The 16,688-nt window shown below is 40.9% G+C and overlaps 1 protein-coding gene across 5 annotated transcripts in view; it reads left to right on the top strand.

Moving 5' to 3' along the window:
* Positions 1-16,688, top strand: part of syt16 (synaptotagmin XVI) — a 38,834-nt gene that overhangs the window by 7,499 nt on the left and 14,647 nt on the right. For 3 of the 5 annotated variants that reach the window (XM_057860018.1, XM_057860019.1, XM_057860017.1), the window contains exons 2-4: positions 8,653-8,838; positions 14,789-15,007; positions 15,080-15,312. In XM_057860018.1, coding sequence (XP_057716001.1) covers positions 8,653-8,838; positions 14,789-15,007; positions 15,080-15,312 — 638 coding nt within the window. Of the gene's footprint in view, positions 1-8,589; positions 8,839-14,788; positions 15,008-15,079; positions 15,313-16,688 lie in introns of all 5 variants that reach the window. The other 2 variants (XM_057860015.1, XM_057860016.1) reach the window with 1 other exon arrangement.

Raw genomic sequence — 16,688 nt, 5'->3', positions numbered from 1 at the left:
GTCAAGTCAGCCACGCGGTGCGTTCGGGTACACATGTCACCTTAGAACCCGATTCATTACATTAACAGGTATTATTATTATTACTATTATTATATTATTATTCCGATTTTTATTAATAATTTATTTGTTTTGCTCTGTGTAATTGCTATTTTCAATAGTACCAGCAGCATTTATTAAGGATTTAGTTTAGGTTTTCTGGCTGTGGAACAAATTAATGGAATACTCTTATTACTCTATTCTTATGGGAAAATTCTGCTTGACATTTGACTATTTCGACTTACAAACAAGGTCCTGGAATGAATTAGCTTTGTATGTAGGGTTATCACTATATATTCAATTGATTTTTTTATTAATGTCATATTACAATTATTTTTGAAAACCTAATTTATTTATTTATTTTATTGAATAATAAACATACAAACAGACATACATATAAACATACATATCAAACAACAGTAATACAGAAAAACCAGCTCACCTTGAAAAAATCCTTATCAACAATATTCCCTCTTGCATAGTAAGACATACAAAAATACAATAACTATATATATGGAAAAAAAAAAAAAGCATGTTATATACCAAACAGTTTTGCATAAGGTTGTAGAACAGACTTGCATTTTGCATTCTGTATCATATTAAGTGATGTGAAATACGATTCAATTTCAACCAAAAATAATTTAAAGTTCTGATTTACGTTTTGAAATTTAGATTTATGATTATGATATTTCCGCAACAATATATAAAGATTTAATATTGTGTATATATTTTTATCTTTGGATTCCAATACGGTAATAATTGTTTTTCCTTTTAATCCAACCTTTTGGTAAAGTACGCAATAAAACATATTTTTGAAGATCAGTCCAAAACTTTGCACTAATGGGGCAACCATAAAACAAATGAGGTATATTTTCAGGCTCAATCTCACAAAATGTGCATTTGTTGTCAACATCCTTAAAACAGGACAAGTACACATTAGTTGGGTATATTGCATGTAAAATCTTCAAATGTAATTCCCTTACTTTGTTAGAAACAAACAGTTTAAAAGGAACAAGCCATGCCTCTCTCCATTTAATACGATCAAACTGCGCATTCTATAAGAATTTCCCACGAAGGACAATTTTTCTATTTCTATAAAAAGATTCCCTTATATGTTTGTTCGTACATTTTTTTGCTCAAAAGATCTATACCATTCAAGTAAAGGATATTCACATTAACAGATTGCTCATTCTGATCTTAATAATCTTTCAGTAATTCTAATATTCCACTGGGGATGGAGTTAATCACATAATGAAATTCTTTAAATTTAATGGGAAATCCTTTTTGTATGAGAAATTCTTCATTAGAAAGAAGCTGTCCATTACCTTTAAATAAATCTTTCAAGTATATAATGTTTTTATCAACCCAATGATGTATGAAGAGTTATTTGTTCCATCTTGTTACATACTCGTTATTCCAAATAATAGATTTCTTTGGGGAAAAGTTATGGGAGTGACATAACTTCCACGACAACAAGGCCTGTTGATAAAAACCTGACATTTTAACTGGAACGTTGTAATTGCATGATAACAGAAATTGAAGACCTCCAACATTGTTAAATATATTATTTGGAATGAAATTTGAAAACCTATTTTTAAAAACACTATCACTTGCCTTGTGACGTCACAATAACGCCTAGCTTTTTGCCTGCAGATGGCGCCAGAACATCACCCATATCCTATTAACATTTCAAAGCATCATTTCACCATTTCCGTATTTTATACAAAGGAATTTCCTAAATTCTCATAGTATTCATCATCGGGAATTTTCATGTCGGCGCCATGTTCCTTGTGCTTGTTTCTCATTTTTCCTTCTGTTTGAGGCTTAGTTGTTGTACTTGTTCGTTTTTCCACTTCAATTGAGAACAGGTTGCAAATTTGACATGAGCTCTAACTCGAATTTAAGACTGTGAAAAAGAAAGAAAACGCTGAGTGACTGCTTGTAGCTGGAAAAAGTGGACCCCCTTGCGCAGGGGCGGAACTTGAGGGGGGCTGGCGGAGCAGCTGCCCTGCAGGTTCCGACTTCAAAATTGATCAAACTGGGTAAAACAGGCCTTCACATGGAATGTACACAGATTTATGTCATGAGAGCCTCGCCACTACCTATTGAATTATGATAATCTAAGAACATAAAGGTGTTGTTTAAACTTTTTTTCCCAATATGTTTCATTTTACAATTGGAAGACATTTAGGCCTCAAAATAAAAATTCTATTTTCTAAATAAGCCTGGAAACTTATCTGGTTTTCTTCTACATTTTCATCAATACTGGGTGGGTTTCTTGTACATGTTCATCAATACTGGGTAATAAACAGGGGTGAAAGTGGCCAGAATTTCTTGCCGGAACTCCCCGACGTGAAGGTCACCACGGAGCCAAAAATTTTATTTATTTTTCATTCAAAACTGAACTTTTTTTTATTTTGCAAATCATTGAAAAAATAAACAAAAACAGCAATAACCCCAACCTCCATCTCCTAAATTTTATTTCCCCTCATTTCCTCACATACTAAATGCCAAATCTCAATTTTAACTACTTAAGAACATAGGATATATATTCAATTTGAAGTTAATGTAAAAATTTACTTTATTTTTGTTTGTTTTTTAATAATAAAGATATAACTAACATACAGTCAGAAAAATAAGTACAAATGACATATGCAGAGTGAAGTGGAATATATTTTGAAGATCGCGCAAACATTGACTTTTTTAAATCATAATGAAATGAATAACATAAATGAACAAATATAGGTCCAAAGTGCACATTGACATTTAAGATGTTCTGAACCTCAGAGCAAATAAAACTAAATATGATAAATAAGCCTCCTCAATTCTTTCATTGCTCTAAAATATTTGATCCATTTTATGCTGCATTGCCCTTTTTTTGTCGCATCAATTCAACAAGCTTTTTTTTTTTTTTTTTTGCTGTTCCAGAAAACATGCACATTTGAACCAATCAGAGCTAACCCTCTCTGCTGATCACATGTCTGTATGTCGGCCACTTGAAGTAACGGATAAATGAGTCTAGGCATTTTGCTTTGCGGCGTGCATTCTCACATTGACGTGACTCATCATCGTCTCAGATAACTGCAGCAGCAGGGGAAACCTCCATGCCGTCCGTGGAATTAAATCAATAATAAATATTGGTGGAAACGGATTATGCTACACAAGCACTTTATTATGCTTGTTGTTAACACTTGTGTATGTAAATCTGATGTTGGTAGATTGCTTTCTTCTTGAAGATGAAATGCATGTGTGGCAGCTTAGCATTTTTTTTTTTTTTTTTTTCATAATGTTTTGACAGTTGCTGTCATATTTTCGGGATCAAAGCACCGTGTACCGGAACAGCATTTCGGCCCTGAATCTTATACCGGAACTGCGTTCTGGCCCTGAATCTTATATCGGAACTGAGTTCCTGACCGTTCTGGCCCACTTTCACCCCTGGTAATAAACTATCAAAGCTCAGTTTACTGATCAATGGTATTTTTTTATAACATAATTTATTTGATATTTACAATATTTAGCATAATTACAGTAACAGGGATTCAAGTCCGTGCTATTGTTAGCTTTTTCTCAAGAAGAAGAGTTATTGCATTCTAGATAAAATAGATAGCTATCTAGCTAGCTGTTACTGCTGACCAAGAGGACAAACATACTTACCGTATGTAAATAAGTCAACTCTGGTCTTGTACATAACATGTACATAACCAGGTTGCATGAGGTAGTGTGAAACATTCAATCCAGGCTGCATCATAATTTTGATATGCCACTATATAATCCTTTTTAAAAATTATTATTATTATTATTCAGTGAAAAATTATACAACAAGTATGACTGCTCCTTCCCAATTCACTTTATTTTTGAATTTACATGAAACTGACCTGCCACAAATTAGCAGTTGGAGCCAATTTGCTAGAAATCTTGAGGTCAATTGGTGGTACTACAATGACATATGGCATAGAAAAAGTGAGTGCAAATGGGTCACCATTTGCTGGGAAAATATGCACTGTCTATAGCTATAATGACGATAGATATGGCGGAAAACACTCAGGTGACTTGAAGTTCCGCTCTGAGACCCCCAATTTGGCCAAATTTCAAAATTGTCCGGTATGAATGTGTGATATGTCATTGGAAAGCTTAAAATCTCAATTTTCTTGGGGAAGAAAAATTTTGGACTGGAGGGCATTTAAAAAAAAAAACAAAAACGTTTTTTAAACGGCAAAACCCATGGAGGTGAGAGCACACGAGAGCAGAATTACAGACGCCATGACTTTAACGAAATATTATCGTGTACTTACCTTTTTCTGATTCAAAAACTCCATGCCGCATGTATTACTGAGTGTCAAGACACAGCTGTGAATTGCCCCAGCTGGAAATTTTTTATATTTAATGGGTGAAACATTGTCATGTAACAAGGGTCGCGATGCAGAAATAGCAGACCTCAAGGAGTGGTTGAGTTTTTGTTTTTCATAAAGTTACCCTTTTTAATGTTTTTTTTTCTCAATTTTTCTTTGGTTGGATCGATTATTTATCATCTAAAATATCGGGGGAAATGCGACCGTAACAAAAAAACAATTTTGCGATAGTTATGAGGTAGATATCCGTGACTTTTTTACAGACGCCATTTTTTTCATTGTGACGTAATTTGTTTAAAAGTTTAAAATATGTGAGTGAATAATTTTTTAGTCGCTTTTTAACAAAATATTAGACATTAATTAATGATTTTAAGCTAAGAATGACCGACATTTTGAATAATAAATATAATTACCTTGCTTTCATGGCTGGGTTGAAACAAAAACGGTTGCACGACATCTGTAAATGGGGGTTTCCAGGGTAAAATGGGCAAATTAAAAATAGTTCGGGGGCTTAATGCGCCATTAATCTGCTATGGCAGCATAAAGACATTGTTCTATCAAACACAACAGTTGTTCTGGCTTAAAATGCAGCAGTTTCTTTTAAAGAGGAGTGCAAGAGCAGAAACTGCTTTTTCAGTCTTGTCTGTGTTTTCCACCATATGCAAAATGTCGACATTACATTTTGTATCGTTTTGGCAATATATAATCACATCGTACAGCACTTTTTGAAACGTGTTATAAGAGACAGCAATTAATCCAATCACACGCATACCATACCATCATCTTCCGCTTGCTCCGAGGTCGGGTCACGGGGGCAGCAGCTTTAGCAGGGAAGCCCAGCCTTCCCTCTCCCCAGCCACTTCAACCAGCTCCTCTGGCGGGATCCCAATGCTTTCCCAGGCCAGCAGAGAGACATAGTCTCTCCAGCATGTCCTGGGACGTCCCCGGGGCCTCCCGCCGGTGGGACATGCCTGGAACACCTTGCCGGGGAGGCGTCCAGGAGTTATCCGAACCAGATGCCTGAGCCACCTCAGCTGGCTCCTCTCAACGCGGAGGAGTAGCAGCTCGACGCCTAGTCCCTCCCGGATGACCGAGCTTCTCACCCTCTCTAAGGGAGAGCCCGGACACTCTGCGGAGAAAACTCGGTCATGACTAGTGCTGCAACGATTAATCGATTAACTCGAGTGTTCGATTAGCAAAAAAGATTCAAATTAAATTTTGCTGCTTCGAGTATTCGTTTAATTGAAGTGACGTTGTAATGGTTTATTTTGAAAGTTTGCGTTTAGTTTTATTGATTTGGGTGGATACACTGCCTTCTAGTTTCCCTCATTTCACATTGCTGAATCCAGGTTCTCACTGTTAAGACCAACATAAGTTTTTGTTTGAGCTAATGTTTTTTTTTTTTTTTTTTTTTTTTTAATGCATTTGTAATTTAGTTGATAGGTATATTTCGCCTATTTTCGTGGGAATGTGTCTGAACCATTTTTTAAGAGCATTTTAAAAAAGTTAGCATTTTGTAGCATTTAAACTAGCGGACTTTTGCTATGTAAGTTAGCCAATTGTTCTTTTGTTGTGCATAGATACTCATTTATTTATTATACCTTTTGAGGCCCAGCTCGTGTAATTTAATTTTTCATGTTTCTAATCCGATTACTCGATTGTTTAAACTAATAATTCATCGATTAATCAACTACTAAAACAATCGATAGCTGCAGCCCTAGTCACGACCCACAGCTCGTGACCATAGGTGAGGGTAGAAACGTAGACTGATAAATCGAGAGCTTCGCCTTTCGGCTCAGCTCCTTCTTCACCACTACGGACCGGTGCAGAGTCCGCATTACTGCAGATGCTGCACCGATCCGCCTGTTAATCTCCCACTCTCTCCTACCCTCACTCGTAAACAAGACCCCAAGATACTTGAACTCCTCCACTTGGGGCAGGATCTCATCCCCGACCCGGAGAGGGCACGTCACCCTTTTCCGACTGAGGACCATGTTCTCGGATTTGGAGGTGCTGATCTATATCCTAACCGCTTCACACTTGGCTGCGAACCGCTCCAGTGAGAGTTTGAGGTCATGGCCTGATGAAGCCTACAGCACTACATCATCTGCAAAAAGCAGAGATGCAATGCTGAGGTCACCAAACCGGACCCCCTCAACGATTCGGCTGCGCCTAGAAATTCTGTCCATAAAAATCATGAACAGAACCGGTGTCCAACCCTCATTGGGAACGAATTCGACTTACTGTTGGCAATGCGGACCAAACTCTGACACCGGTCGTACGGAGACCGAACAGCCCTTACCAAGGCGCTCCGTACCCCGTACTCCCAGAGCACCCCCCACAGGACTCCCCAGGGCACACGGTCGAACGCCTTCTCCAGATCCACAAAACACATGTAGACTAGTTGGGCGAACTCTCATGCACCCTGCCGTGGGTGTAGAGCTGGTCCACTGTTCCACGGCCAGGACGAAAACCACACTGCTCCTCCTGAATCCGAGATTCGACTTCTCAACGGACCCTCCTCTCCAGCACCCCTGAATAGACTTTACCGAGGAGGCTGAGGAGTGTGATCCCTCTATAATGGAAACACACCTTCTTAAAAAGGGGGACCACCACCCCAGTCTGCCAATCCAGAGGCACTGTCCCCAATGTCCACGCGATGTTGTAGAGGCATGTCAGCCACAACAGCCCCACAACATCCAGAGCCTTTAGGAACTCCGGGCGGATCTCATCGACCCCCGGGGCCTTGCCACCAAGGAGCTTTCCAACCACCTCAGTGACTTCAACCCCAGAGCTCAGAGAGCCCACCTTGGAGTCCCCAGACTCTGCTCCCTCAAAGGAAGGCGTGCCAGTGGAATTGAGGAGGTCTTCGAAGTATTCTCCCCACCGACTCACGACATCCCGAGTCGAGGTCAGCAGTATCCCATCTTCACTATACACGGTGTAAACGGTGCACTGCTTTCCTCTCCTCAGATGCCAGATGGTGGACCAGAATTTCCTCAAAGCCGTCCAGATGTCGTTTTCCATGGCCTCGCCAAACTCCTCCCATGTCTGAGTTTTTGCCTCGCCGACCGCCGAAGCCGCAGTCCGCTTGGCCAATTACACTCCCCCATCCCAAAGAAAAAAAAAAACATTTAAATTCCATTTGAAATTTAATTTTAGATTGAATTAGGTCATTTAAGGAGTGGGACAAGAGAAAATGGCATTTTAGGGTGGTACAACACTGTTTTTCTGTTTTAAAAAGTATTTTCAAGCATGTTTTCCCTTTTTCGTTTTTTTTTTTTTTGTTGTTTCAAGACCGTTTTTGTCTATTTAAAAAAAGTGGTATTGGACATCTATTGCCGCTAATGGCACTGAAAGATGATCATACAATGACAGCCATCCCAGTTCAAGTGAATTTGACGTTGATCACTGTCAATAAGTTTAAGACCACTGCCTTGGGACACAACCACAAAATGTAAAAGCAGTAAAACCCGTCTTTTGCACTGAATGAGTTAAACATATAGCTGACTTCATTGTGTAAGTTTTTCAACGGTGACGCTTGCGGGACACCTGTTCGACCTCTCCTCCAAGCAAACAGTCGGCAGCAAGCAGTCATTAAGTTAGTCAGTCAGCCGCTTTGCATTGGACACCATGGAGGCAACCAGTGGAAGCATTAGTAAGTCAGCTTTTGTTTTCAAACTGAATTGAAAATCTTCACTTTTTCCAATCAGTTGTTGTCGCGTTGCAACGTTGACTGTACGTTAATGACTAAAGCCGAAAAGCTTCGCCAACAGCCCTCAGCCAATCAACTGGCAGACGTTCGGCGCCATGGTAACACGAGACCTTCTTCAACGTGGGCGGGAAAAGATGACTCATTTTACTTTAATAGAGAAGCGCGGCTGTTGCCAGGGTAACGCTTATTCTCAGGTTTGGCCGCATTTGCGTGTGTTCCGGCGCGTCCGGTCTGTGGCACTATGGCCTCTTTGTGTCGGTGGGACGGCAGCTGAGAGCAGGAAGTCTGATTTACGAGCGCACCTGAAGGCAACGTGACCTTACAGCGTTCAACCCGTTTCTTAGTTCATCCATTCACATGCCTATTCCCCCCCTTTTTTTTATTTTCTTGAAATTGTTATGATCCGTCTGGAATAATAAGTTCGAAATTAAATGACTTTGTGTTGTTGTGTTTGTGTGTTCCATGCTGCGTGTGCTTGTGTGTGTGTAGGTTGTTTGTTAGTGTGGTCTGATCAGTGTGTCATTGTGTGTCCCCTCTTCCTCCTGCGACCAGTCACGCCGGAGGCGGTGGGCTTCCTGTCGGTGGTGGGGGTCTTCATTGCGGCCCTGGCGCTTGTCTTCCTCTTCATCAACAAGATGCTCTGCTTCTCCAAAGTTGGCGGAGCCCCGTGTCTGGAGCAGCAACAGCGGCGACGGCGCTCCAGGACCGAGCGCTCGCAGCTGGCACGGCAAGGCGTCGGTGAGGGCCTCGTGACAAAATAACGGGATGCGTTTAACTTAGTGTAAATACTGCTTTATAAAACGCACCTGATATAAGCCACACTCAAATGACATCAAATTTCTCTGTGTCAAACAGCTGAACAGGACAGGTTAAAAAAAAAAAGTCATCAAATTTAAGAGAAAAGACACCTTAAACACCTTTGCAGTTGTCCATGTTTTAATATAAACTACAGTGGTACCTCGACATACGACCACTTCGACACACAATCTTTTCGACAACCGATGTAAAATTTGACTCGCCATTTGTTTCTAAATTCGACGACATGCTCGAAATACGACGATTTATGACAGCGCCGCAGTTTCTTTGTCTTGCCGCAAGACAGACGTACGGCAGATTTTCTTGTGAGATAAACAAACGTGTTACAAGAATGTTAGTGCAGGTGGTGAAAAAAAGGAAAAAGGTGAGGCTTACCATTGAAATGAAGATGGAAATGATAGAATAATATGAGCGGGTGGTGTGCGCATCCGGGAACTGGCTCGACAATACGGTCGTAGAATGTCTACGATCTCCATGGTCCTCCTCCGACCTCTGTTCGCCAGTCTTTATAAGTCAAGCTGATAAATTATTATTTTGGTAACAACGCCAAAGAAATCTTCGGCAGGTTTTTAATCATCTATTTCAGAACTTGTGTAAAACAACAGCCTACTGTCCGCCGCAGTTGACGCCAACAACAAAACGTTAAAAGAGAAGGTAAAATCTTTACAGCACCTTTTTTCACTGTCACTTCTGCCACGCAGGGCCTTCAGGTACAGCACACAAAACACGTCCACCACATTAGAGCCTGATTCGTTACATTATTACAGGAATTATTATTATTATATTATTATTCCAATTTTTATTTATAATTCATTTGTTTTACTATGTGTAATTGCCATTTGTAATAGTACAAGCTATATTTATTAAAGATTTATTATAGGTTTTCCGGCTGTGGAACGAATTAGTGGAATTATGTTTTCTTATAGGAAAATCCTGCTCGACATACAACCTTTTCGACTTACCGCCAGGGTGCTGGAACGAATTAACTTCACATGTAGAGGTACCAATGTATTTACATGGACGGATGTTACGCAGAAAGATGGGGGGAAAAAATCTCCTTATTAACTCATTAGCTGCCATTGACGGAAGTAGACGAACTATATGTTTTTTTTCTTTTTTTTTTTTTTAAAGGAACACTTTATACCTTCACCTACCAGTAACTTTTGCCAGTGAAACAAAGGAAACATCAACAACCTTCCCTGCTTTTCTAACGGATTTAATGTTATTTCATAAATTAGTACTAGCATTAATAAAAATGTCTCTCATCCACTTCCTTTTTTTTTTTTTTTCCAATTTCTTAACTCATTGGCTGCCATTGACAGCGATAGACAAACCAGTGTTGTTCTTAAAATGAACTGTTGACCACACAGTAATTTTGACATTGTCGCGGCAAAGTTGGCAAAGTCGATGTGGACCAAAGCGCAACCAGGAAACGGAAGTGGAGTGAAGGGTTTTTATTGAACAATGGCTATGGCTGTGGCTCAGGCTATGGCTACGAGGGCTTGATGGGTGGTTGTCCTGATGGCAAAGAACAAGATTAGTCAAGAGTTCGATAAACGATTGTCAAGAAGTACAGGCGTAGTTGGCCGATGTACCACTGCTGATTGGCAGAATCATCTGGCACTTGCTTGCTGCCCAGGCCGCTCCTTAAAAGCAGTGTTGATTGTCATGAGCTGCAAGTGCACTCCCAGGTCTGCCAAGGTTGCCACATAAAATAGGAAGTGTAACAACAATAAAAGCCAGTAGAGGTGAGTGTGGGCTAGGACATCCACAGACATACTTTCACTTACAACATTATTTTGAAACAAAAGAAACACAGGTAGTCCCCAATTTACAAACAAGTTCCATTCCTATGTTGGCGACGTAACCCAAATTTCCACGCAAGTCGGAATGACCCTTTAAGTACTGCTAAATACCAAAATAACTGTCCAAAAACATGTATTGTATGTGATGGATGGATGGATGGATGGATGGATGGATGGATGGATGGATGGATGGATGGATGGATGGATGGATGGATGGATGGATGGATGGATGGATGGATGGATGGATGGATGGATGGATGGATGGATGGATGGATGGATGGATGGATGGATGGATGGATGGATGGATGGATGGAAAAGGGAGATCATTTGCCGGATGACACAAAATGACATCTGTCATAAGCATTCATTAATGCTAATGGCAGTGTCATGTCATAATTATGATGGTCTTGTGACAGTCTAATAGCGCCACTGTCAAATAAAGTGTTACCAAATTCCATAACTAGCAATTAATGAAACAACAAGAACAGTAACTGAAGAAATAATTAGCATAGAACATGAATTAGCATATAACAGGAATTTTGTTATTTACATCTGTAGCGCTGCAATGCATTGTAGCAGGCATGTTGGCTGCCCCAAGAGAACAGTGATGGCCAAATAAAGCTTCTTAAAGCAATGGAGTTTTGCAGCCAATTGGTTCAAAGCTTCATGGTGGTTCATGGTTTGGTCTTATGAAAGTCATATGATGCTGCTGTCAAATAAAGGGTTACTGGCTGACCCACTTAAAGTGTTTGTTGCGAAAAAGCTCAATCTTGGTCTCATCTGACCAAAGCACACGGTCCATGTTGAAGCCTGGGACCGTGTGTATTTTTGTGTGAGACCAAGATTGAGCTTTTTAGCAACAAACACTCTAAGTGGGTCTGGCGTGCCACGAAAGATGTGCATGCTAAAAAGCACCTCATACCCACTGTGAAGTATGGGGGTGGGTCAGTGATGCTGTGGGGCTGTTTTGCTTCCAAAGGCCCTGGGAACCTTGTTAGGGTGCAGCATGGCATCATGAATGCTTTGAAATACTAGGACATTTTAAATCAAAATCTGTTGCCCTCTGCCCGAAAGCTGAAGATGGGTCGTCACTGGGTCTTTCAGCAAGACGATGACCCTAAACATATGGCCAAATCTACACAGAAATGGTTCACCAGACACAAAATCACGCTCCTCCCATGGCCATCTCAGTCCCCAGACCTTGTTTTGTTGGCAAAAGGGGGTTGTACAAAGTAATAACACCAGGGGTGCTAATAATTGTGACACACCTTATTTGATGTCAAGTATTTTTTTCTTTATGTGGGATTTTTTTCCCTACAGAATGAATGCACTTGTATTGAAGGTTGGATTTTTCTCTTTTTTTCCTTAAGGTCCCATATTATTTGAATTTTTAAAAAAAATATTAGAAGCTAAAAAACACATCTTTTTCAGGGGTGCCAATAATTATGGAGGGCACTGTACTGTAGTATAATGAAATACCAGATATGCATAGCAATTACTGTAGAGATCAACCATTTAGATTAGACCTAATAAATAATAAAATTGAATGACAAAATAATATACTGTACTTACCATCAATGCTGAGGTGGTGAACAAGACAATGTTAAGCGTCGTAAAGTCGAAATCACGTAAGTCGGGTACGTCGTAACCCGGAGACTACCTGTAGATCAACAATCTACCCTTCTTACGGCTTTAATATCATTTCATAAATTAGTTCACTGGCTGCCATTGACGGCGATAGACGTCCAATCTATTTTGACTGGGACGGACAATTTAATGATCACATTTTGAGACTTGAGGAAATGGTGAGTTTGGAAAAGTGGGCGTTGTCTCTGCTGAAGTGTGTTCGAAAAAGTCAACAAAAGGTTTAAAGCAAACATGCCTCAAGTACGGCGGACAATATTCAACGGGACACGCCAGGCCGGTCGCACCGCAAACAATATATAAGCTGTTAGCAAGTTTTCAACGGATCTCAACCGTTTGAACAAGCAGCAATTCCTCTTTGTTCGGAGGTGACTAGTAGCGCAAACTCCAGGTGAATCGCCGAAGAGATATTTGAGGGAACGCTACATCTTCAAGGCAAACCCTGGCAGAACGCTTGTAAGTGGCATACGTAGGTGGCGTCTTGAAAATTCTAGCTATCGTTCAACATATGAGTTCATCAAAGTAATCTAACCGTAAATGAATGGTCACCAGTCGAAGCAATTATGCTTTCGTTTTGCTTTAAATTGGCACTGAAGTAGATTTTTATTTTTATTTTTTTTACATTATTTTTCTACAACCTTGGTTTGTGCAACAATTTCCATTGAAATTACACAGAATTACATTTTTCAAGGTACTTTAGTTGGTCTTCTGTGCTCCTCTGCAGATATGTGGTTCGTGTTGTGACTTTTAGATATGGCGGAGAGGCGGACTACAATCGTGCTTAAATGACACCAAGTTTTGCTATTTTTTAGTATTGCTATAGAGAGGCATAATTGAGTCAGGAAGCAAGATGACATTAGAATTTTCTGAATCTAAAATGCTTAGATATGTCTTTCAAATATTGTATTAACTGAAAGAAAACATTCGCTTACTTGACATCGACACACTCAAACGATGCATCAAGGCTGGAGGTCATCGTCGTGTTCCAGGCAGCCAGAGGCGACGCAAAAGGAAAACAAAAGATGTTGATCAAGGATCAGGCGGGAAAGCTAGACTTATACCAACGCGCAAGCCAAGAAAAGTGCCTGCTAGGAAATGGTCGTGCGACAAAAGAATTGTACAAAAACTTTATAGACAACTTTCCTGAGCAATAGTTGGGCGGCGCCTCCTTTTGACATTGTCCGCTACGGACTTCCGATTTAGACAGAACACCAATAACTGCGGTTGAAGTAGACAAAGCTTTAAACTGCCAAATCAAACCAGAAGAACCCACGGATTCTCCAGCTCAACGTAGAAGAGACCCGGGGATTTTCTGTGCTCTGCGTGGTTGTGTTAACTCCTGGAAGTGCCTACACTGCTGGCCAAAAGTATTGGCACCCTTGCAATTCTGTCAGACAATGCTGAGTTTCTCCCAGAAAATGATTGCAATTACAAATGCTTTGGTAGTAATATCTTCATTTATTTTGCTTGCAATAAAAAAAACACAAGAAAATTGAAAAAAAAAAAAAAATTCATTTTAGACAACACTCCAAAAATGGGCCAGACAAAAGTATTGGAAAAATCATGTGTTGCTTCTCTAATTTGTGTAATTAACTGCACCTGTTACTTACCTGTGGCAAATAACAGGTGATGGCAATAATTCAATCACACTTGCAGCCAGTTAAAATGGATTAAAGTTGACTCAACCTGTGTCCTTTTGTGTACCACATTAAGCATGGTGAAAAGAAAGAAGACCAAAGAACTGTCTGAGTACTTGGGAAGCAAAATTGTGGGGAAGCATGGGCAATCTCAAGGCTACAAGTCCATCTCCAAAGACCTGAATATTCCTGTGTCTTCCGTGCGCAGTGTCATCAATAAGTGTAAAGCCCGTGGCACTGTGGTTGACCTCCCTAGATGTGCATGGAAAGGAAAAATTGACGAGAGATTTCAACGAAACATTGTGCGGATGGTGGATAAAGAACTTTGACTAACATCCAAACAAGTTCAAGCTTTCCTGCAGTCCGAGGGTACAACAGTGTCAACCCGTACTATTTGTCGGCATTTTAATGAAACGGGACTCTATGGTAGGATACCCAGGAAGATCCCACTTCTGACCCAGAGACATAAAAAAGCCAGGCTGGAGTTAGCCAAAACTTACCTGCGAAAGCTAAAAACGTTTTGAAAGAATGTTTTCTGGTAAGACGAGACAAAAGTAGAGCTTTTTGGGAAAAGGCATCAACATAGAGTTTACAGGGGAAAAAAAGGAGGCCTTCAAAGAAAAGAACACTGTCCTCACAGTTAAACATGGCAGGGGTTTCCTGATATTTTGGGGTTGCTTTGCTACCTCTGGCACTGGACTACTTGACCGTGTGCAGGTTCTCATGGTGCAAAACATTTGTGCTCAAAGCTGATTGATGTTTGTCCCGTATTCGGCACACGTCTAGACAGGACCTCGAGCGCGGACGCTGATGGTGGCCAATCGTCTTCAGACAGCGACAACCAGGTGATGAAGAACTTTGAGATCTCCGTGTCGCGTTCGCAGAGTTTGCGATCAGTGCCGTCCAAAGTCGGCGAACAGCCTACACGAGTTACTGAACTTCGTAATCAGTTCTCTCATTCATCGGAGCAACGGGACGCCAGCACTGAGCTGTCAGATTCTGAAGGTAAATATCAGGTGAATGAACACTGGACTGGTCGCCAGTTGATGTCTAGCTAACATCCAAATTTGGTCTCAGATGTTTTCCCGCCGGCTGTCGTTGAGGCGGACGATCATCACAACCGTCTGGATGACCTCCAGGGGGTGCCGGAGGGACCCATGCTACAGCTACAGCAACAATATTCATTGGCCACCGTGGAGGAAAGTCCCGCTCCCTCAGCCCCCGAACTCCCAATCATGGATGGTGATTCGGAAGACGTGGAGGCATTACACCATCAGACAACCGCTGTCGACGCCACGTTAGACCCTCAAGTACGGCGCGGTTATATTGCTAAATTTATTTATCTTCCATTCCTAAATGAAAATATATAAATACAGTGGGGCAAATAAGTATTTAGTCAACCACTAATTGTGCAAGTTCTCCCATTTGAAAATATTAGAGAGGCCTGTAATTGTCAACATGGGGAAACCTGAACTATGAGAGACAGAATGTGGGAAAAAAAAAAAAAACAGAAAATCACATTGTTTGACTTTTAAAGAATTTATTTGCAAATCATGGTGGAAAATAAGTATTTGGTCAATACCAAAAGTTCTTCTCAGTACTTTGTTATGTACCCTTTGTTGGCAATAACGGAGGCCAAACGTTTTCTGTAAACTCTTCACAAGCTTTTCACACACTGTTGCTGGCATTTTGTCCCATTCCTCCACGCAGATCTCCTCTAGAGCAGTGATGTTTTGGGGCTGTCGCTGGGCAACACGGACACAGCGCAACACTCCTTTGTTGCCCTGGCTGTGTGTTTGGGATCATTGTCATGCTGAAAGACCCAGCCACGTCTCATCTTCAATGCCCTTGCGAATAGAAGGAGATTTTCACTCAAAATCTCTCGATACATGGCCCCATTCATTCTTTCTTTTACACAGATCAGTCGTCCTGGTCCTTTTGCAGAAAAACAGCCCCAAAGCATGATGTTTCCACCCCCATGCTTCACAGTGGGTATGGTGTTCTTCGGATGCAGTTCAGTATTCTTTCTCCTCCAAACACGAGAACTTGTGTTTCTACCAAAAAGTTCTATTTTGGTTTCATCTGACCATAACACATTCTCCCAGTCCTCTTCTGGATCATCCAAATGCTCTCTAGCTAACCGCAGACGGGCCTGGACGTGTACTTTCTTCAGCAGGGGGACACGTCTGCCAGTGCAGGATTTGAGTCCCTGGCGACGAATTGTGTTACTGATTGTAGCTTTTGTTACTGTGGTCCCAGCTCTCTGTAGGTCATTCACTAGGTCCCCCCGTGTGGTTCTGGGATTTTTGCTCACCAGTCTTGTTATCATTTTGACGCCACGGGGTGAGATCTTGCATGGAGCCCCAGATCGAGGGAGATTATCAGTGGTCTTGTATGTCTTCCATTTTCTAATAATTGCTCCCACAGTTGATATTTTTTACACCAAGCTTTTTACCTATTGCAAATTCAGTCTTGCCTGGTGCAGGTCTACAATTTTGTCTCTGGTGTCCTTCGACAGCTCTTAGGTCTTGGCCATAGTGGAGTTTGGAGTGTGACTGACTGAGGCTGTGGACAGGTGTCTTTTATACCAAAAACAGGTGCCATTAATACAGGTAACGAGTTGAACCTCGTTAAAAGAAGTTAGACCTCTTGGACAAGCCAGAAATCTTGCTTCTTTGTAGGTGAC

This window comes from Corythoichthys intestinalis, chromosome 15 (assembly GCF_030265065.1).
Source record: "Corythoichthys intestinalis isolate RoL2023-P3 chromosome 15, ASM3026506v1, whole genome shotgun sequence".
Classification (NCBI taxonomy): domain Eukaryota; kingdom Metazoa; phylum Chordata; class Actinopteri; order Syngnathiformes; family Syngnathidae; genus Corythoichthys; species Corythoichthys intestinalis.
This window is presented reverse-complemented; position numbering and strand designations above follow the sequence as displayed.